Source organism: Strix aluco, chromosome 14 (assembly GCF_031877795.1).
Source record: "Strix aluco isolate bStrAlu1 chromosome 14, bStrAlu1.hap1, whole genome shotgun sequence".
NCBI lineage: Eukaryota > Metazoa > Chordata > Aves > Strigiformes > Strigidae > Strix > Strix aluco.
The window spans coordinates 21,324,817-21,347,722 of NC_133944.1; the positions used below are offsets into that span (position 1 = coordinate 21,324,817).

The 22,906-nt window shown below is 47.4% G+C and overlaps 2 protein-coding genes and 1 long non-coding RNA gene across 3 annotated transcripts; 1 reads left to right on the forward strand and 2 right to left on the reverse strand.

Annotated features, from left to right (window-relative positions):
• Positions 1–656: 656 nt before the first annotated feature.
• NUDT21 (nudix hydrolase 21) lies at positions 657–8,179 on the reverse strand. The gene is made up of 7 exons (XM_074839517.1): positions 7,946–8,179; positions 5,502–5,702; positions 4,224–4,287; positions 3,438–3,527; positions 2,696–2,771; positions 2,226–2,340; positions 657–946 (listed from the first exon to the last, which is right to left on the reverse strand). The coding sequence occupies exons 1-7, from the start codon at positions 8,059–8,061 to the stop codon at positions 925–927; spliced, it is 684 nt and encodes a 227-aa protein (XP_074695618.1). The 5' UTR covers positions 8,062–8,179; the 3' UTR covers positions 657–924.
• Positions 8,180–8,353: 174 nt separating this feature from the next.
• Positions 8,354–18,318, forward strand: OGFOD1 (2-oxoglutarate and iron dependent oxygenase domain containing 1). Its single transcript, XM_074839627.1, has 13 exons — positions 8,354–8,547; positions 8,630–8,775; positions 8,863–8,909; positions 9,381–9,481; positions 10,336–10,452; positions 10,917–11,008; positions 13,126–13,254; positions 13,602–13,715; positions 14,427–14,506; positions 14,655–14,950; positions 16,240–16,362; positions 17,186–17,244; positions 17,755–18,318. Exons 1-13 carry the CDS (start codon positions 8,379–8,381, stop codon positions 17,914–17,916), a joined length of 1,635 nt encoding a protein of 544 aa, XP_074695728.1. The 5' UTR covers positions 8,354–8,378; the 3' UTR covers positions 17,917–18,318.
• A 422-nt stretch (positions 18,319–18,740) lies between these two features.
• On the reverse strand, positions 18,741–21,571 carry LOC141929764 (uncharacterized). The gene is made up of 3 exons (XR_012625095.1): positions 20,745–21,571; positions 19,812–19,942; positions 18,741–18,854 (listed from the first exon to the last, which is right to left on the reverse strand). It is a non-coding gene; the product is annotated as an uncharacterized LOC141929764 (long non-coding RNA).
• Between the last annotated feature and the right edge of the window lie 1,335 nt (positions 21,572–22,906).

Sequence of the window (22,906 nt, forward strand, 5' to 3'; positions counted from 1 at the left end):
ACTACCTGCAAGAGACTGCAATGTTGAGGTGAGGAAGCAGAAGTACAGGTATCCCTGGCAGGATGACACAGCACACTGGTCTACTACAACAGCTTGGCATAACGTGGAACCACTTGCATATGGCATTACCAAAACACTTCAACATGACTCAATTTCTTGCCTGTAGCTATAGAAAAATACATAAAATTAATGTCAATTTCCATATTTAAACTGGATCTCAGGCCAGACCAACAGAATTTATTGGGTTGTTATTTTCTTAAAGGGGCACAGAGGGAGAAGATACACGTTGTGTCTCCTCCAAGCCCTGGACAAACAGTAATGCTTCCAAAACAGCTCCAGTAAGCCTTGAACAAAGGCTACACTTGCCTTTAAGTACTCCTCCTCCCTTAAAACAGCAATTCTGTTCTCTAAGTTAGGACTCAAAATTATATTGCACCTACTTATACTGTTTAATTTCTCCCCCAGACTAATTCCCTGCTCAGGGATGCAGATCAGAGCATCCAAATGGTCCCTGAATGGTTTAGGTCCTTCTCTTGTTTCCAAGACCTTTGGTATTCCTGAAGGAAAGTAATAAAAGTTTAAAATATGTACCTAAAAGTAGGAGACAACTAAAGGGGGGAAAAAAAAAAAAAAAAAAATCAAACCCAAGACAAACAGAATCTTAACCATTTTGTTTAATGTTGTACAAAAAAAATTTGGTGAGTATTACAATGAAAAGTGATTAAAACACTGATATCACATTGCCATCCCACTACCTAACAGTTGAGATTCACTTCTCTATTCATACAATAGAAAGTTTAGCGGCCTTCAGGAAAAGAATGACATAAAAAAAATCCTTGCGTCACACGTATTCTTTTCTCTACATCTTAAAGCTGTGCTCACAGAGACGGCTTCTTCTATCAGACTCTTCAGGTATACAGGAATTCAGTTGTAAATAAAGTTGAACCTAAAATTAAAAGGATTATATCAAGTGAGGGGTTTTCATTCTTTTTATTTAAGTGACATTTTTGAATGAATAAGCAAATGTTCTGTTTCTGCTCTTGGTAAGCCTCCATCTGACAGAACAAAAATGTATTTTTTAGTAAGGCAGCTTTATCATATAGCAGGAAGCATCACTTTTAACAGCCAATCCTACACTAGCATCGCACAACAGTCTCTTAAGGTTGCAGAACTAATTATTAACATTTCATCTCCCAAGAGAGCTTCATAGATATAAAAATACCAGTGAGAGTTACGTTGCCCCATCAGCAAGTCTTCTGCAGCATTTCCGGTGTCGGGGACAGCCTTATATACTCTAAGGGTAACACGGACATTCTCAAGAGAAGAGCTAATTTTTCTTAACTAAGTTTCACCACAAGCAGTGAAAGCAAGCACCCATCTCAGCTTCCAGATGTCCATCCCTTGGATGTGTCTGTTGCACTGGCACCAACCGCATTTGGCTGCATAACAGCCAGGGTTTTGCTGCTACTCAGGAGAAAGTAGGGGAGGGGGAAGCCCCATAGCTACAACTGCCAAAATTGGGGCTAGACAGAGCAAAACACCCAGCACGATACAAGCCTGTTATGGGCAATACCAGTGCTGACATTCTGCTAACAGACTTTTTTCATCAAAGTAGGTGGATGACAGAACTACTTCCCTGAGTAACGGCTGCCAGGCTGTGGGATGCCTGATGTTCCTGAACGTTTGCTGCGTAACAGAACCCAGTGAGACTAACGAGCTCTGGAGACCCAAGGTACACGCCATTTTCAGGTAAGAAAGCCAAAGAGTGCGTACATCAGGAAAACGAAGGAAAAAAAATACAGCTGTCCCTACAGATACTTGTGTTATAAACTCTACTACACAGAATCTAAAAGAACCCACCAGGTTTAATCAGCACAAAGCTGTGATAACATGCACACCTAACTCAGCGCTTCAAACACGCGTCTGGGCTTTCACTCTGATGCTGCCCCTAGTGCGTACAAGAAACTGCTCCTTCGCCTGCGCACAGTTTCATCCTCACGCTCTTTCACATCTTCTTTTGCTACAACTGCTAGACAGGACTTTGGTGCTGGCAAGTTGCAATCAGTGCCTCTAAACTGTCCGTCACATCTTGTCTGAAGTAGATTCTAAGCTCTTTGGGATAGCTGCAACCTTTTCAAGGTGGTTTCTGTAGCACCCAGCCTTGCGCTGGTGTCCCACAGAAAATGCATTCCCAAGAACTATAATATAAATAAATCATAATATACCTGCTCAAAAGTTGAGGAAGGCTGGAAATAATGGGTCCATATCCTGGTGCATTGTCATAGAGCTCAAACAATGGTGCAGCAACCAGCTTGTAATTTTTTGGGACTGCAAACAAAGCTAAAAACAAATATAAGTTGATTAGTAAGAAAAACCACCACACACTCAGTCAGAGTATCACTGCCCGCCACACATCTCAAAACAAGATCACTACATATGGCACTATAGCAGGCTTATTCATTTTCTGGTTAAATAAGGTGTACTGATGCAGGAGCAGGAATGAGCATTTACCGGGAACTCGTGTTCAAAGGATCACCTACCTTCAGAACTGATATTGGCATTTAACTTTTTTAGCCATCAGCTATAAACAACTGCAAGCATATGAACACAAACTTGCTGCTACATCTCTTTGCATGAAATGCAAGAATTTAGACACTGTTAGAAATACAATCCTTTGTTGCAAACAAACACTTACCCTTTTCTTGAAGCTGGACCAAGAAAAGCTTTTTGTGCTCTTTTGGTTTTGTAATATGAGCTGGGATATAGGGATACTGGAAGAAAAACAATAAAAATTGGTTGTACGGAGCTTTGAAAATGTTGTGCAATCTTAAGTGCCACTTCATAAATGATCAAGCACTGTGCTAGCTTTCAACGTCTCATATATTGTTCTTTCATGGCATCAAATAATGAAAACCACTTTTGTAAGAAAGCTCTCAGAAAGGAACGCTGTCGCTGTCACAACTATTGACAGGGTCTAAAGAGGCACCAATACACATGAGCAGTCAAAACAGCCCAGCAAGACAGAAATGCTTAACAGCAAACTGAGCAAGTATTTTCAGTATTAAAGCATTTACAAATAGGGTAGCGAAACTATTTTTTTCACAGGACATCTGTTCCATATGCAGCAGTGCAAGAGTTTCCATTGTGGCTACAACAGGAACTGAAATGGCGTGTCTGGCTCAGCACAGGACTGGAAACTGTTACCTCCAGGGGTTTCTCATCCATCAGGATGGGTGCAAGGAGGGACACCCGAGTTTCCAGAAAAAAAAAAAAAAGTTTGTTGTTTCTCCTCAGCCACAAAAAGGAGACGAAATAGGTAAAAACCAGAAAACTAATTGCTCATGCAGCAGGTATTCAAAAAGCCCAACTGGTAGGTTAAAGGCTTTTCGAAGATCAATACTTGCCTGAAGAAGATGAAAGTCAACATGATTACTCACCTGAGGAGGTTCAAAGTTCGGTCTCCACCAGTTACCGATGCAGTCATCAATCACCCAGTCTTGCTGAACACCATCCTGACGACCCAATATCTACCAAAAATCCAGTTACAGTCAAAACTCTAACTACCCCAAGCCAATTTTTTTTTAGAAAACACATACTGGAAGCATGAAGACTTACTGTAATAAGGGTCTGATGTAGTTCAGAACTGCTCTGAAGAGCTCTTAATAGAATTTTAAAGCATTTTTGCATAAAGTGACTTTTTTTTTTTTTAGTAAAAGCCTCACCTGACAGGACAAGGACACTTTCAAGAGCATTTCAAATTCTATGCTGTATTCACTTGAACCGTGTCCTGCCAGACCAATGGGAAGAATGAAACGCACTGTTACGCTATCTGACAGCGTTAATTTAGGTTACTTGGAGAGCATGGAAGGTTAATTGGTGCATTGGGAAGACCATCTCAAAGGCAAGTCCTCATCAATTGTGCTCCGCAACATATTTTTTTGCCTATCTGCACACTTACTTGCCTGAAGCCAGCCAAAAAGCAAAGCTGCAAACGAACACAGGACTTGAGCAGCAATTAGGAAACCAGCCACTAGACCATTCTGTCACATTCATGACGCAGATAAACGAAAACTTACTGCTTTATTTGTTAACTGCCTGAGAACATCACAAAAGCATCAAAATAACAGAAACAGTAAGGAGACTACTCTAATGCTGTGGCTTATTCTGTTAACTGTAAAATAATCCAACATTCCAGTATAGCAACATAATGAAAGAAAACAGACCTCTGTCATTAAGCGTTTGAGCCCTTCTACCTCATCTTCTCCTGGATTGAGTTCACCACCAGGTCTGTTAAAATAATCAATGATGAAAGCTAAAGTTATGTTTTATTGCATTTACCAACTTTCACAGGTAAGTTTGGATGTGTTTCCAGGCAGGGAGCTACAAATTCACTCAAGACCCTTAAGGCAGAAGTTCCAAATTTGAAGACAGTAGCATAGCTTTCATCAAAACCATGACTAAAATGGCTACTCCGTGTCCCTTAAAAAAACAGCTATTATATAAAATACTTTAACTTCGGCAGGACAGAGTATAACAATATACATGATAGTGACTGGGACACTTAGAAGGTAGAGTTTTAACAATAATATAAAAGCACCAGAAGTTGAAGAAAGAGTTGTAAATACCGACTGTATTTGTTCTTATCTCAAAAACAGCACTCACTGAAGCACACAGAAGCAGAAAAAACAACTCATGAGGGGAACCATCCTGCATTTGATGCAAGGTTAATGAAAAAAACTAATAACACATTTTCATCATTACAAAGTTTTGCAAAACTTTTGGAGTCTAGTCTATTTTGTCCACTAACATTCCCCAAGTCAAGATGTCAAAAAAGAATCTGGATATAAAACTAGATTTCAGACACACACTTGAGAACAAACCAAGTAAATGTTAAAAACACAAGAAAAAGAACACAAGCAGGATAACTTGATACAAGTCAAGCCCATCCAGTTTAAAAGAGGAAACAAGCACCACCACCATCACTATGACCCTAAAATATAACTCCAGCAGTGATAACTATAAGACAAAGGAAAGCAATTTTCCCAAATTCAGATGCCCACTTTTCTTGATCTCCCCAGCTCACCCTGTAGTTTGTAAACAGACATCATTCTGCATTTACTGGGGTTTATTCCTTGAGCTTCACTTTACCATTTTGGCAGTCATAGCATAAGCATATTTAAGCACAAAAGCTTTCACAATGTAAGAACAACACACTAACTACTCATAATGAGTTTTAAACAGGATTTTACCACAGTAATGCACCATAACTAAGATTTCCAGTTGGTTCCAAACTAAGTCACCCCACTCATCAGCAGTCAGACCAATACACTTTAGGTGAAAACCCCACCATTCAAAACAGCTTTCCTAAACTAAGTCTTTGCAAGAAATGAATCACATTCAAAACATCTATGTTAGCCACACTTTAACCTCTAGCCCACACGTTTAGTGGTCTGTGACAATAAAGTTAAACTAAAAGTTACATTCAACAAACAGACACTTACAGCTTGAAAAAAGTTGTACCCAGCTGCAGTAACAGCACGTGGGGCAGCCTGTGCTCGTGCACAATCAGAACGCCTTCCACTGTCCGCCTCATGCCAATCTTGTCAAACTCTTCCCTCATGCGCTGAAACCGAGCTGCCACAGAACTGTCCTTCTCATACAGGGGTTCCTTTGTACCAAATGTATAATTTGTCAGAGGATACCTATACAGGGGGGGAAAAAAATGTTACTGTGTAACAAGAAATCTAAATTTATATCACTATGACACAGCATCTACCCTGAGGCAGAACATTCTGCGCTTGATGGAACGGCAACTCCCTCAGTGCGCTGGGCTAGAAATTCTTGTTTGTGACTTGTGGGGCCCCATCACAGGAAGATCTGCACTACCATACCTACAAGCACAGAAGGTCCTGCTGATCCACACACTAGTATGGTGCTGACTCAAAAGGAAGAAAGAAGCCTGGAAGAACCAGCAGCTACTGTTACTCAACAGCCACCCTCTTTGATCTCGACACCACAGAGAAAAGGCAGCTGAGGCTCTGAGAGGAGCCGGGACAAGGACAGGAGAGAAAAGCTCTGCTGGGAGGGAAGCAAGCTGCACAGGACAGTGCTTGGGGTTTTTTCTGCAGAAGTAATGAAGGGCCTGAGAACTGTTAGAAGTGGTTTTGTTTTGAAGTGGGAAATCAGACATCTGGATGACAGAAGATGAGAAGTGCTGAGTGTCTTAAGTGTGGGGCCAGGAGCCTGGGGTAAGACCAAGAGTTTGAGCAGATCACTGTTGGGCTAGGTGCTGGAACTCTGCATTCTCTCATGACAGTACAGCAGAAACTGGAGAGATTTCTCCAGGTAAGAGGGACTGAAGAGAGTCAGAAAAGAAAGGAAAGGTTAGGAAGGAAATCAGTCAGTCCTAGAGAACACAGAGGGCAATGGGAGAACATTACTGTACATCAAAATCCAAGTAACACAGAGATCTGATAGCATGAGGCCTGGAGGGAAGACAGGATCATCTGGCTAAGTCAAAAAGGGAGAGGAAAATGGGTGCTGGGCAGAGCAGTACGAGTTATCACCATGGTTTTATTGACTTGTGGCAACTGAATCAACAGAATAAATGACTGATTTCACAGGGAACATTTTCCTTGAGATGCATCTTGGCGTGTATTCTTTCCCCAATACTTAATCATGTCAAACAAGTAGCATGCCCTCTTCTCCCCCTCATATTTCCCCCCTCCAAATCTTCCTCAGGTTTTACTGTGGCGAAATCACAAGTCAGTTGCAGTTATTAGAGCCCTTTCTCATGTACACAAGTGAGCCAAAACAATCAGTTTCCTAACCGCAGATTCACTTCTTAGCAGGCTCCCCCACTCACTTATAGCTTAGAACCATCTAAATTTCTTTTTCCATTCATTTCCATTTTGAGATACACAGATAGCTTTATTAATGATCTACTACGCTAATCCATACTCTACTAATGCGGGTACATTTGTCTGTACACCAAAACCCTTATCCTATAATTTAAAAAAAGAGATGCTGGTAACACAGCTTCCCACTGAGTCTTTTCTTCAGAAATACTATTAAAATATTCTCTCTGAAGTTCATATTTGAACTTCCACAAGACTCACTGTGCATAAACTCAGCTATACCAAAAAAATACATGAGTCTGCAATTAATAGCTAAAATTCAACATTGACTGTTACAGTTAACATTTGCTGTTTCTGCAGCTTGACAGATGTACTTTGCAAAGCACACATCCACCAGAGTTTACTAGAAGCTAAAGTATATGGCTTGACATATAAAGTAAGTAAATATTTATTAGCAAATAGTTTGTATCTATGACAGAAGTAAGGTTTTCTCTGGTAGAAAGCACTCTGAATTTAAACTTAAATACCTGCCCCAGACCATGAGCAAACACCAGGCATATCTAACCACATCCTACTGACTACAGGGTGAGCCCAAATCCCATCTAGGCCAGCAGCCTGCTTCTCTCTCTGCCGCCAACGCGGATTCCTACGAAAGCACACACAGGACGCGAAGCCCAGGTGATGTTCACCGTGTCTGAATACTCCCCGTTACCCGGGGTTCGCGCTTCCCGAGTCAGATGCTGTTCCTGTACACTAAAGCATACATACTAAACGCTCCACGTTCCCCCGATCGCTAGCAAGCTTTCAGTACCCACAACACCCCGTAGTGAGGCGTTTCACAGCTTAGTGGAGGGACAGACCCCTCGCCGGCAACTGGGCTTTTCCGCCGCTTTCCCCTCAGCCCCCCGGCCGGCGGAGGGCCAGGACCCCAGGCGGTCCTTGCGCGGCGGGTGCTGAGGGGAAACCTCCCGCAGGCTGCCCAAGGGCGGTGGCCCGGAGGTGTTCACCGAGCGGGGAAGGGCTCACTAGCGGGACGGGACGGGGCGGGGGCAGGGCCTGGGCCCGGGCAGGCCCGAGGCGGCGCTCACAGGTTGATGGTCCTCTCCAGCGTGAGCGGCTTCGTCTGCTGGATGTACTTGTTCCCGAACTGGTTCACCCCGCGGGGCCAGCCGGTCTGCGAACGGTTGGGCGGCACCACAGACATGGCGGCGCGGCGGGAGGCGGCGAGGGAGCGGTCAGTACTCAGCGGCGGGAACGGCGTCCGCCATTAACCTCCCCGCCAGGCCGCACACCCTCCGCGCGCCGCCTCGCCGGAACCGCCCACCGCGCTTCCGGCGCGACCATAGAGAGGAGCCGCTCTACCCCGCCCTCTCACTGGCTCTTTGTGGCCGCGCTTCGCCCTTCCCCCTTTCTCATTGGCCATCTGAGCTCGGCTCCGCCCTTGGAGCGATCCGATTGGCCCGGCGGGCGGCGCGGGGGCTGCCGGGAGCCGTAGTCCGGCGGGGTGTCGGAGGGGGCGGCATGGCTGCCAAGCGGCGCGGGGCCGCGGCGCCGTCGCCGGGGAAGAAGCGCGGGAAGCGGGAGGCGCGCGCCGATCTCTGCGCCGCCGATCTCTGCGCCGCCCTCAGGGACGCGGCGCTGCGGGAGCGGGCGGCGGCGGCCTGGGGCCGCGGGGAGCCGCTCCGCCACGGTACGGCCCCTTTTCCCCCGGCCCGGGCTGCGCGGCGGCGGCGGGCCCGCTCCTCCCCTCACCGGCGGCGTTTCCCTTGCAGAGGCGGCGGCGGTGGAGTCGGCCCCGTTCCGGCACGGCGTCATCCCTGGCTTCCTGGCGGGCCCGGCCTTCGCGGAGGCGCTGCGGGACGAGCTGCTGGGCCTCGGCTTCCGCGGGCGGCGCAACGACCTCCTCTCGCTGCGGCAGGTGGGCCCCGGGCCGGGCCGGGCCGCGCCGGGCCGCGCCGCGCCGCCCTAACCCCCGTCCCTTCTTCTCTTCCATGGGCCGCCGCAGTCCGAGGAGCTGGGGGGAAGGCCGGAGCCCCACGTCGCCGCGCTGAGGTAAAGCGCCGGCTCGGGGCTTTGCCAGCTCCGGGTGCGCCCGCTCGGGGAGGGGAAAAGCCCTGTCTGGCTCCCCTGGGGAGGCGAGGGGCTGCGGGCTGGGCCCGGCAGTGCTCGGCCGCCTTCTGCTGAATTTACTCGATGCGCGTCGGGGCCCTGAAGTCAGGTAACGGTTTTCCTCTGAGCCGTGCAGTCTGATTCAGCCCCCACGTATCTGTCACTTCTGGAATGCTTACCTGTTCCCCTTACAACTGATTTCACGCTCGCTACTGGTTATTGTCAGCAGTGTTGTGAACATGGGGGTGTTTTCCTGACCAGCTCCTGTGTGCTCCTACAGGAATACGCTGTCACCGGCAGCAACAGCACCTTTAACTGTTTATGTAGTCAGAAGGGAGATAATAAACTAGTTTAGACTACAGCGATATGTTTTATAATGCTGGAGGACGCTTTACCTTGTGCTTGTCTTCCCAGGCATGCCCTGTGTGAAGAATTCCGCTCGTGGCTTTCTGCTGTGACCCAGATTGAGCTGGAGCCAACTATTGACATCTCCTGTGCTAAATATGAATATACTGGTCAGTCCATAAATGATCCTTTCCCTAAAGCTTCAGTGGGTGTTTAGGAAACAATATGTCTAGAGAATACTTAATTACATAACCCACCCCAATCCCGTTCTAGTTCCAGAGGGTCGCAGAAGCCATCAGCAGCAAGTCAAAGTCTCAGAAAATAAAGTACAAGTTATGGAAAAAGGGTTGCTCAAGTTCCATTGCTGATGGCTTTAACTGGGCCCAGTGCTGTTGTAAGCCCCCACCTTTTCAGAGATGTTCAGCCTGTGTCTGCATGCCTGCTTCCATGCAAAAGGGTGACGTGTTCAGCTTCCTAATGCTCCAGTTCGTGAAGTCTGGTGCTAAAACGTCACCTTAGTGAGTCCAGGTTACAAATGTGCCTACCCTTTTCGTCATGAAAAATCACTGTTGGAGGGAGAAAATCCTTACTGCTCTCTACTTTTAAAAAGTCTTTTGCACAATCAGTGGTTGCTCCAGCTTTTCTGTTCCCAGGGCTCCCCCTCCCCTCTATTCCAGCAACAGACCTACTCAAAGGGCAGTTCTGTATTTAAAAGAGCTTGAATCATTATTTAACTAAGGGATCTCTGTCCACTGTGCCCAGTGGCAGCCAGGGAGGGGTAGATGATGAGTTATAACTGCCTGTACCTTCAGAGTGGGCTGATCTGCCAATTGCAGTGCAGTCCCACACAAGTTAATCTTGCAGATCTTGGGCTGGTGATGCTGACGAGTGAAAATGCAGTTCTTAGAAAGGGCATGTTTTTTCTTGTTGTATCCTTGCGGGGACAAAGCTGGGAAGCAGCCATTAGAATGAATCAAGCGTGTACTGGAAAGGTGCTACTGCAGCAAAATGTGTGTAATTGCAGATGTCTTGCTGTGCCACGACGATGAGCTGGAAGGCCGGAGAATTGCTTTCATCCTGTACCTCGTCCCCCCCTGGGAGAAAAGCGACGGGGGAACACTGGACCTGTATAGCACAGATGGTAAGAGCTCCGAGCTCGGCCTGAGATGGCTGAAAAATGAAGGTTCTGCACCCCTTGCAGCAACTCTCTCCTCAACAGTAGAAGGGAGGTAAAGAGTTTCTCCTTTGTCCGGGGAAGCTGATGTGTAGGTAAAATTTGCACCTTAGAGATGGGCTGTAGCAGGCTTTGCAGTTAATGCTAATGGGTGACAGCAGGCAAAGAAACATCCTTTTTTTTCCATTTTTTTGGAAGGGTCAAGAGCGGAGGCAGGGTGGAAGGGATGCCAGTAACTGTGCTTGGAACTCTAAACTGATGGTGATAACTTCCCTTTCCAGCAACAGAAGTCCACTGATCCCTCACCGAGCCCTTGCTCTGAGCTCCATCCCATACACCCAGGCATCTCACCAGTCGCAATGTCGTGAAGTCAGAGAGAAATGGCAGTTTCTAGTGAGTTCATAACCTGAGTATGTTTTCTTCCTCCTCAGAACACTTTCAGCCACAGCAAATTGTCAAGTCATTAGTGCCTTCGTGGAACACGCTGGTTTTCTTTGAAGTGTCTCCAGTCTCTTTCCACCAGGCAAGGAGATGTCTCTTGGTCATTTTTTGATTCTCATTGTTGTGGTTATTCACTCTGTGTGTTATTACAGTCCTGATGGGGAGGGGGAGGTGGTGCAGGTAGAGTGGATACTCATGCTAAGTGCTGTGTGTTAAAGGCAGGGCTTCAAGGGCTTTAAGGAGGACAAGAACTAACAAAGCCAGCTTTAAACTGTCAGTTCATCATTCCGGGGGAAGAAAAATTTTCATTTCTACTTTGTGTTGCTATCCTGGCAAACCACTGCTGTGGATTTGGCTGTGGTGACAAGAGAGATTTTTGTTTGTTTGCTTGTTTTAAACTAGCTCACATTTTTCGTGCAGATGCCATGACTTTGCTGCAGAAGAGCTCCTCAGCACCTCACCGTGCCAGGAGGGCACTATGCAGATACAACTTTACCCCCTCGGTAGCATAGATGTAGTGCAGTGCCCTGCAGTAGAAATGCTGATATAATTAAGTAGCACTTTGTGGCACTTATCAGAAAGCTGCCTGGGAACGGGATGAATAGTCTGTGGAAGTGCATGGTACAAACACCTGACTGAAATCTGAAACTCCTGGACAGTAACAAACAGACCCAAAGAACAGAAGGTTGGAGAGGAAGATGTAGGTTGAGTATGTCCTCACCTAGACTGCTTAGGGTTGTATTTGTGTCATTTAATGTCTTACAGTTAATTAGCAGAAGCACCTACTTGGTCACTGCCCTGATTGTTTTCAGAGAGTGATTTAATCTTGTCATAAAAATCCATGTTCCGCTTAGCCTTGTGACTGCCTCCTACTGACATAAACTTAATCCCACGCATTAGCACTATTCAGAGTCCTGTGTACTGTCTCTGATAATGCAGGCAATAAACTCAGCTTAAATAATAAACTTCTTTTTAAAATAAGCGTTAAGCTTAACTGGGAGTGCTGTGAATTAAAGCCTCCCAGATCTGGACCTCACTGGTTGTGCCCAGAGTATTTGTCGAAGCACTGAATCATTTCTTTGAGCCTTTTGTCAGTAAAGAGCAGAGCCTGCTGTCAGAGGGTTGTGTAGGGGTCAGACTGAAGCCTTCACAGCATATGCCAGCCTTAAAGCCCTCTCGGACATTGGGCAAAAAGCATCTAGTCAGTACTTCCTAATAGATCTTTGGGTTTTGGACCGCATGGTGTACAATTATTTGGGAGATAACAAATAAAGCTGTGGGTGTTTGCTGAGCAGAGCGGGTCCGTGACCTTTCAGCGGCAGGCATTTTTCTGGTTTCTGTTTCCCAAGTGATTTAGGATTCAGTAGCCATTCCAAATAACCTAGAATACCTCTAAGTCATGCAAGGAAAGGGCCACTACAGCTCTGTAACAGTAAGAGCCCAAATCTCTTCAGAACGGACTGTGTTTCTTCCTCCTGTTCCATCAGACTGTTCTAAAAAACAAAACAAAAAATCCCCAGCACAAAGTCTTTATCAAAAAATTCATGGTTTGTGGCCAGCAACCAGGCATAAGGGGATGTCTCTCTCTCACCCTGCCTTTACAGTACAGCACCCTAGAATGTGAAATTGTTCAATTTAGCCCAATTTACCTTAGCATGCAATGAAGATTAAAAGGTGGCCATCACTGTGTGAAAACCAAGGGTTTCCACAGACAGGTTAAATGCCAGGACAGAGGGTTGCTCTTAGACTGACAAATAGGCAGACCTTTAATCCAGAGCCAAGAGCATCAGGCAAGTCCTGAGTTTCCAGATGAAGCTGTGACAACTAATTTTTGCAGCCTATGATAGCTGTTTCTTCAACACAAAAATGTTAGAAAACTAAAATACTGTTACTTTTAATAACAGAATGACTCAAAGCTCTCAGAGGGAATGGATTCTGCTAGGAGCTTGGAGTAAAAGCTTAGACTGGGATTCTGGAAACCTATGATGGACTTGAGCATCAAAATTTGCTTTAAGCCCTCTTTCTGTAAGCCAGGAGTAATCCAGCCTGGTCCTAGCCCTTGCCTGACTTGTCTGTGTATGCAGTAGGCTCTCTGGAGTCAGGTGTGTCTCCTGTGATGAGCTTACGTGGTGCCTGTTACAGCTGGTCTTTAAATGTTTTGTGGTCTAAACGGTAACATGCAGCTCGATGTTGTTCCAGGTGTCAGAAGTCCTGTCAGAGGAGAAGTGCCGCTTGTCGGTGAGCGGCTGGTTTCACGGCCCGTCAGTAGTCAGACCTGCACGCCACGTTGAAGCTCCCTTGCCCAGGGGCTCACACATCCCCTATGATGTGAGTAACAAGCCTAGATCTGCTTATCTGCATTTCTGTTTCCTTCATGTCCCTGGAATACCTGTTATGGGATGCACTGATGCTTGGGGATGCTTTAACTTACCCCATTCTCCTTTTTTTGTTTCCTCTCCATAAATCCATAGCTGGTTTCTTCTGTATCTTTCTTGACTGTACATTTTGCATACCTACAATAGTGCAGAGAATGCAGCAAATACTTATGGTGCAATTAAAAAGGGAACGGAGCGTGTGTGGAGAAGAACCCAGCCCTGTGGCCAGCTGGGTAAGGGGGAGTTGGGGAATCCCTTTTACTTTTGCAAATTCAACGTTCAAATCCATTTCTCTTCCAGCATGAAATTTTATATGAGTGGATCAATCTAGTTTATTTGGACATGGACTCCCAAGCTCAAATCCAGGAGGAATTTGAGGAGCGATCAGAAATTCTCCTGAAAGATTTTCTTAAGGTGAGCCCAGTGGTTCAGTCTGATGTGTCTGCTAGAGCAGGTCACAGGGCTGGTAGGTACCACACGTCATGCAGGCTGGGAAAGATCTGCCTTGTTCCGCTGCCAACTAAAACACCTTCTAGTTTCACTCCCTAAAGGGGAATGGACCAGATGACCTCCAGATTCTGTAGGTGGATCCCCTCTGCCTGCCTGTACACTGCTCAGGGACTCATCAAAAATCACAAACTTTGCTTCAACATTCTTGTTTCCTACCAGAAGCAAAGCAGAAGGATGGAAACACACGTCATCCTCCCTGCTTCCTAGCACTGGGGTGACCAGAGTGTCCTTCCCTGTCCCTCAGCTTCTCACAGCACTTGGGGAACTCGACCTGTGTCTGAAACAAATGACCCATAATGGTTTTGGTCTTAATTGAGGGACTTTGTTTTTCAAGGCTGATTTACCTCTAGTTTACTGGGCATCCATGTATCAGTGAAGCTGCATTGCCACCCAGCAGACAATCCAGGTAGCACTGGATACCTGTTGGTCACTGGCATTGAGAAGACGTGATGCCCACCCAGGCTGTGCCCCTCAATTCTGCAGTCCTTAGGTGCCTCAGACAAGTTAGAAAAAAAATTAGAGTGCCTTATCTGAGAGCAGAGGATGGCTGCTTCTAGCACAACAAGGGAGACCTGGGAGCTAAATGTTAGTTTCTGCACTATCTTTCTCTCCTAGAAAGAGAAATACCAACTACTGTGTGAAGCTTTGGAGAACAAAGACATCCAGTGGAGTAGCCGGGGGCCTGCCAATAAAAGGTGGGGAATGACGGCGCCCTGCACCTCTTGATCAGGCCAGGCAGGAGCTGCCATGGGGCTGCGCTGGCTGGTGCTGCCCCCATGGATGTGGTCCTTGCTGGCTCTGCAACAGGGAGACGTGTCTGCTGATGCCTCTGCTCTCTTTCAGGCTCTATGAGACAGCAGAGGAAGACAGCCTCCCTGACATCCTGAAGAAATTCCTGCAGTTCTTACGCTCTGAGGCCTTGTTTTTACTGCTTTCCAACTTCACTGGCCTAAAGCTGCACTTCCTGGCTCCCTCTGATGAGGATGAAGATGCTGGGGAAGGAAGAGCAGCAGACACTGCTGGGCACAGCAGTCCCAAACCTGAGCAGGAAGAGACTGAACAACACGCTGATAACAATCCCCGTCAGCCAGACCAGCCTGACAACATCGCTGAAGCACAGGACAGTCAGATGCAGAACGGTAAGTCCAGCAGCAGCCGTCTGAGGGGACTTGAGCAGAATCCTGTCGTTAAGGATGTTGGCAGCAGAATTCCCAGTGATTTTCATGGAACTAGCATTTCATCTTGTACTGCAGCCAGCACAAGGCACCAGCACGTACATGGGACTCGAAGCATGTCAGACTGGGTATCCAAAATAAGTGACCACTGCAAAAGAATTTGGAATAAAATAATGAGTAATTTAAAGATACAGACTTAAGTCTTGAGGGTGGGACTTCTGTAGGAGTTGGGTGAGGATGCAGGGGAGTTAATTAATTGCCCAATAATCTTTTGCCAGTAGTTATGGTCCTGCTTCATATAAAGTAGATTCTTGTGTGAGACCAAATCAAAAGGAAAAAAGTGAACAGATCAGAAGTCAAGGTAATTAGAATTAGAAAACCAATACCTAAAACTAGGGTTTAACCTTTTCAGAAAATGTTGCCAGCCTAAATAACCACTTAGTTGTCAGCAATGACCTATCATTGCTATAAAAGATCAGTTTTGGATTCATGGATTGGTGCTGTTTATTTAAAATGGTGGCTTTGAAGTTGAAGAGTCGACTTTCTGAAAATGCTCATCTTGCACTGAGTCAGGCAAGTTAGTGGACACTGGAATAAAAGGTAATTAAAAAACAAGTCCTGCTGAAAGTCCCACCAGCACACTTACCTGGTACAAAGGCTTTGTTTTTCTGCTCTCCACGGGTAGTCGTGTTGCCTCTTCTATCTGGAATGTTCCTGCCATGTGATTTTAAATTCACATATGAGGATGGCATAGTTCGGGGCTGCATGGATTGAAAACCAAGCTAGAGCAATGAGGAAGAAAAAAAAAAAGGCTTCCCCAGATTCTGATGTACCTCCTGGGATGGCAGGTGATGAGTGAGTTCAGAGCGATATCCTTCTTCACTGGAGCTCCTGGTAGTTTCAGTGGACTTCAGAGCAGAGCATTGCTGGCTCTTGAGATTCAGAGCTCTGCTGTAAATCCAGGGGGGACAAAACAAAGAAGGAGGAACTGGTTAAACCAAAGCACATCAGAGCTTGGCCCCAGCCCTCCACGTTGTTCAAAGTACATAACTTAGAGCCACCTCTAGAAAAGAAGTTAACAGGAGATCTGTGGCTTTACTTTTTCTTCCCTTTACACTTTTCTGGAGCCAGCAAAGACAGTTCCACCACGGCGTGGCAGCGCAGGGGCTTGCCCCCACACGCCTTGAGCTCAGCAGGCGGCAGCTCTTGTCCAGCCTCACTGTTTTCCCTGGCTTGTTTGTTCCCTTTCCTAGGCACGGGTACCCCTGTATGTGCGGGGGAGCTGAGGCGCTGGGCCCACAGGCACTATACTCTAGTCCATGATGCTCAAGCAACAGAATTTGCTCTCGACCTGCTCTTCTTCTGTGGCTGTGAGGGTAAGTGGACGAAACAGAGATCCTAGACTCTCCTTATGAGGTTTGCCTAAAGGAAGGACTTCGGAATTGTCAGCAGTGCTACAATAGCCAAAATTTCCCTGCTTTTTCCTACATAGAAGGGCTCTGTAGACTTTATCCTAGTCCTGGTTTCTGCATAAGCCCTGGTTTCAGTAGTCTTTACACAGAGATTTGGGACTGTGGCCTTGGGATCAGCCTTGCCCTTCCCTGCTGGAGCCAGGAGGTGGCGCGTGGGCAGAGGGAAAGGCTGCACTGCGCCTCCCAGACCTTTCCTCGCCCTAAGCTGTGGCTCTGGGCGTGGTGGAGGGTCAAGTGGCCAGAATACCTGCTGAAAGTGTTTCATTTCGCCCCTTTTCTGATCAGAATTATCATCGCCTCCAATTCACAAAGCCTGGGGTTTCCAAAAAGTTATTTTAGGCATGTCTAGGCATTTTAGGTTGATTGCTAGGTAAAAGAGTGGTGAAAACAAAAATCGAAACATAAGCATTTTGGACCAGCTGAGCCCAAAATGCACAGCTGAAACCCTGAAACACTACTGAAACACTTTTGCTAAGGCAAAACTGTTCTACATGAGGGCCAAGCAACCTTAACGGCCTGTCTGTGGTAAAAGGCAAATCCAGTACATTTGCTTCAAGTTGTTTCTGAACAGAAGGAAGAGAAAAATAGACTGGCAGGAGGTAAAGTGGGGATTGTCCTGTATCCAGTAACTGTGCGGAGTGGGGTGGAAAATTGGCATCTCCAGGAAGGCGGTACAGAGCCTGGACAGTGTTGAACTTTCTAAGAATCTTTTCCTTTCTATTTTAAGACTGGGATCCAGAGTACGGTGGCTTTACTTCCTACATTGCTAAAGGTGAAGACGAAGAGGTAAGGCCCTCAGTTGCTAGCTGCAGATTAGATAAAATCGTTTAGGGTGGAGAGACATCATTACACTTTGTTGTAATGCTGCCACAATCCTGACGGTGCTGGGTATTGTGCTGGAGCCTTCCTGCCTGAATGACTGCTCGTGGGCATAGCTCCGGCTTCAGAGACTCCCGCCAGAGCCCCTGGGGGCATTTGGGAAGCCTCGGGGCAGGGTGGGGGGGCACAAGGCTGTGGCAGAGGGGATGTGCTGCTGACAAGGGTCCCACTCGGTACAAGCGAGAGTGCTGAACAGCCAGACTGATGAGGGAACCAGAATCCTTTGGAATGGACCTTGCTGGCTAAGAAATCCTTCAGGTTGAGGGCGAGTAAATGAAAATAGTGAGACAGTTCATTTTCTAACACCAGCCCTTGGTTCTGACAGCTTTTGAAACAGTTTGGTTTGTTTCTTCCTAGGCATGATACCAAAGCCCTTTTTGTGAAACTAATTTCCTCCCTTATTGTCATGTCTTCTAGCTGTTGACAGTGAATCCAGAGGACAACTGCTTGGCCTTAGTTTATAGAGACAGAGAAACTATGAAGTTTGTGAAATACATCAATCATCGCAGCTTGGCACACCTGAACAAGCATCCAAACAGAACAGGATTTTGGGATTTTTCCTTCGTCTATTACGAGTGATGGTGCAGAGTGTGTGACCATCATCACACAGAAAATTGGGGGGCAGGTTTCCATCCAGACGTTCAGCTGGGCCTGGCTAAGCCCAAACTTTGCTGCTGCTAACTTCATCGTGCTGTATATGAGCTGTACCCCACCACCTGGGGGCCAGGGGACTTCTTTAACTGTACAAATGAAAATCCAGGCTTCTCCTGGGTCCACTGTAACACGCTCTTGACTGCTTTTAATGTTACATGGAGGGGGTCATTGTCACACAGCTGCCAGCTGCTCTGTCAGCGTCCCAGCTGTTCTCTCATGGAAGCAGCGCGGTGGGATGCGTCTCTAATCTGTCAGGGTGAAGATTACAACTGTGCATCGCCCCAAGCTGATGACTGATTTTTATTAAAAAAAAAAAAAAAAAGGAAATGGGTCAGTTAAATGCTTCAAAGGCTGGTTGGGCAAGTTTTGTTACAAAATGCCCAAGACATTTTCTAGGGCTTAACTGTGTTCACTGTTTGTAGAAATAAAGGAGCTGCCATGGGAAATAGGAGGTTTTTCCAGCTGCACAACTCCCTGGAGTTGGGAAAGAAGACAGCGAGGCTATAAAGCTGCTGGCATCCAGAAGGACCTGGCACTGTAACAAGGAGCAGGACTTTATTATGCTAAATGCTGTGCAGACAGACCCAGATGCAGCCCTTTCTCCAAAGAATGTACAAGCAAAATAGTCGAGGGGGGAGACCTGCTCCTGTGTACTCCACTTGCGTGGGTATGTGGCTGGTGCCCGGCTTCAGCTGAGAAAGGCTTGTGGCCCCAGCCCCAGCGAGGGGCCGTGGGCTGCAGGGGGAAGGTTTTAACTTGCCTCTTCCCACCTTGTCCGCAGGCAGGAGGGTCGCTGGCAGCGCAGCCTCACGTCGTGTTGGTTTTGTCCTGGGGTCTGTCACTGGAGATCAGCTCGGGCCTTTCTGAGAAGCAGATGTTCAGGTGCTGTGGTAAACAGTCCAGGGACCGGGGTGCTCCTGGGGCAACACCTCCCCCTGTGCACGCCTGCGGTGCTGCTCACCCCCCCCCCCGCTGCCAGCAGGACAGGGACACACTGTCACCTCCGAGGTGTCCGGCCCCACCACAGTGCTGGTGCAGAGCTGCACTGGCCGCTTCAGGAGGCAGCCAGACCAGAACACCCCGCGGAAGGCTCGGCCCTGGCCTGCATGTGCTTGCCTGAAACGTTTTTTTGGCAATGAAGAGACACAGGTGTACTTTCAGCTCAGCCAAGCCAGACAGGGCAGGCCCTGGGTTTGCGGAGGGCTGGGGAGAGCCTGCACTCTTCATTCCTCCTGCCTCTGCTGGATTAGAGTCCGCTGCTTCTCGGGTTCCAGGCCTGCTGCCGAAGACCACAGCAGCAGTGTGAGACCACCACGGGCAGTAGAGGAGCAGCAAGCCCAAAGCCAGGCCGTAGGCCCAAAGCCAGGCCGGCTGTGCTGGCACACGAGTACTCGCACACCCCTTGGAGCAGGAGCCCTTGGGGCACACCTTCATGGAGACACAGGAGCAACAACTTCAGCTGGGATCCCAACACACGAGGTTCAAAAAGGAACCCTGGAAGCACAAAGCTGCTGCCATTGCTTCTGAAGGGAAACGAGCCTCAGCCCCCGCCAAGAGGGACAACGTGGCCATTTAGAGAGCGACGTGCAGGACTGTAGGGTTTCGGTGTTGGTTCAGTCCCGGACTGTGAGCAGCTGCTCGGTTCCAGCTGTTCCCTCCAGCACTGTTGGGCAGGAAGGACAGCTGGAAGGTGGCTGCGCTGAGCTGCTATTGCAAGATCTACACCATCTTGTTCATATCCCAACTCATGTCCCTAAGCTGGCTTCTCTGTGCCCTTGCTCAGTTTTAATCTTCCTTTGCTACTGTTTTATGCTACTTACAAAGACAAGGGGATGAAGCTAGAAACAAATCCTGAAGTGAGGGCAGGACTCTGAATCATTGGTTTCACAGGCACTCTGCTGCCTGTCAGGGCAGCAGCTCCTCTGGGGGAGAAAGCAGTTCTTATGCTGAGCTGCTCCAGTAGAGAGACAAGTAATGGAGATTTCAAAGTGAAGAAGAAAAAAAAAATATATTATTTGAGTAGTTTCAAACAAAGGTGACAAATACCACAGCCACTCACAGCATAGTCAGCTAGGCAAAGTTGGGAGTAAATTAATTAACAAAACGAAGTTACTTATTCTACTGCATTGTGAGTCTAAGAGTGTGCTTGGTAGATCTGGAACAGCCTCCCCGGAGGCCGGGAGGAAGCTGCGCTCTCTGAAGCTTGCTGCTGTTTAATAATCAATAACACACTAGAGGGCAGACCGGCCTCTACTCGAGTGAGCCCGTATCTGATCACACAAGGAACCACCCTTCTGCCTCCGGTGACTGAGATGAAGTAATTGAAGAAGCCAAATTTGCAGTTAGCGTTCAAAGATTTAAAAATCAACATGACTCTGCTCTCCCCCCCTTTCCTGTTCAGTCCCGAAAGCCAAAGGCAGCCCCACACATGGCTGGTGCTGTGGGTACAGGGGAAAGACTCCTGATGAAATTTCAAATGACATGAGCTACCTGGGGGAGAGGGAGGAGTCTTCATTTAGACCACGCTGATAATGGGAGCCCTCTCCATAGATGCTCTTGCTGGATACAAATCTGTATTTACAAATAGGTGTAGCTGCTTGCAAAGTACTCTGATCATTATGGAAAGAAATATGAGTATGAAATATATATGTACCCCCAAAATGAGTAAGCAGGACAATATATAAAAATAGGATCATGAACAGCAAGCGAATGGAGTTATGGAGTGTGAGGAACAGAGAACAGAAACTTCATACCAGGCAAGATGGCTCGCGCAGACGTGGGTCAGCTCGGCTGTACAGGACGCACGTTTCCCACCAGCTGCCTGCACCTCCAAAGCACACCACCCCGCTCGATGCGGGGTACCAGCAGCTTTCGGTTACCGACGCGCTGAGTTACGCGCATGCTTCGCAGCAAATTTTTTGGGACTGGGCAGTTACCAGTTTGCCAAGCAGCTGAAAAGAGGAACAATTCAATATGGAGCGAGATAAAACAGTTCAGCTGTAGACCAGACTGAAGGAATGGTTTTGGCATTCATAAACATGCAGCAAGTAAGTTCCGACATCAGGTATTCAGTGAATTAGTATTAAGATGAGCAGCAACCCACAGGACTTGCAGAAACAAGGGCTAAAATCAGATAACTTGCCGTCAAGTGTCAGTTCAGATTGGTTTTTTTAAACTCCAAAACTGGAACTTGAATTAGACACTGAAAGTCACGGCTATAGAGATCCCTCTTCAGCAGGGGGGGATCCAGCACGGTACTGCCACAGCATTTCCCAGGCAGCGAAGGGGCCCTTACGTGGAAGGCTCCAGCCCACACAGAAGTTTCAGGCAGGTACTGAAGTGACCCAGCAGGACAAGACAGGGGTCTAGACCCCCTCCCCACCACACCTACTAAGGCATGGTGTCATCTAAGCTGCCTTGCCTGTGAATTTTTAACAACAGGCAGCTCTACTAGTGTGGTTTCAGAGGTTATTCTGTACTTGACCAGCCACTTAAGCTGCTGTGACTAGTTCCCCTCCCATACCTAAGAATGGGATCACTAGGCCTTAGTCCTGGGCTGAATCTTACTGGTGAGGACAGTTTGCCACTGATCTCCTGGTGCAGGTTCAGCTTAGGTCAGCTTGGTGCTGCACGCCAGCCCAGCACTGCTTTATTTCAACAGGCAGCTGCAAACCTGGTGTCAGTTCAGCTTACGGGACGTGGATTTTTACATTTGGCAAAGATAAACGTTGTTTTTATGGGAAAATAAATGACAAATTTGTCAGAAACTTAGCTGGGGGAAATCAGCCTTATCAGACATCTGGACTGTGACCAAAGGACTGACCTTGCTGCCAAGAGCAAAACAGAGCTGGGACTGGAAGTGCCTGGTGTGTAGCACTGAAAATCAGGCTGATGGGAAAGCTGCTTTCCGATCAGAGCCGCTCTTATCACTGAATGGACTACATAAATGTAAGTAAGCATTAGGATTTTGAACATAAACAAGAAGTTGAAACAGTGGGAACAGGTACAGCAGGTGGCAGGAAGCCCAGCACTGATGCCAGGAGACTGTTCCATAATCAAGTCTCAAAGCTCACTTGCTTAGAACAGCATGGGTGGCTACCGCCCTTCCACCACAGAGCTGGATTTGCCTAACAACCAGGTTCTGAAAAGGATTCAAATGAGCTCCTGCTGCAGGTTTGAAGTGACGGAGCTCTGCGCTTTTGGCAGCACAGTTCTCCATATTGAAGGGGCCAAAGCCGTGGCAAGGGGCCGTTTTGGGGATTGAAACACATTGCAAGAATTACACTCCCTGTTCAACTGGCTGCATCCTCACCGGTTGTTCTGCAAACCACCAGCTGCTGGCTTTAATTCAGTGGCGGCAAGTAAGAGCCAGACCAGTTACAGGATGCAAATATTCCCGACAGCCCCAAGAAGCTGCCCCAGAACTTTGCTGCCTCCTCCCTGCCCGCGCTGCAAACACCGATCCACAGGCGGTAGATGCGAGGAACAGTGCGGCAGCGAGGAGCACTGGGGCCCAATCTCCATCCTGTGCAGGGTATTTATAGCTTCTAGAAGAAATTTGCTTTGGCAAAGGTTCTAAAATATCTTTAGATCTAAGATAGGGTCTTACTGTAATACTTTAATCCAATTCTAAGAGATCCCACAATTAATAAACAGGTCTGAGCCAGGAGCCAAGACATTTTTCAGTACCTTCTTTTGATCCCATTAAGTACTGACAGCTCTTCCTAAGTATGCACACCAGGCTTGGGTGTGTAGTTTGTTTGTGTTGTTCCTGAAATGCACCCTTGCCCACCTCAGTATCTGCTGGTTTTTTCCAGCAGTCGCATGGAACCAGTAGCTGGAAGCAAAACTTCCCACAATCCAGGTGAGGGGAGAGTGTCAGATCTGGAACAGACCACTTCCTCCCTGCCTGCAT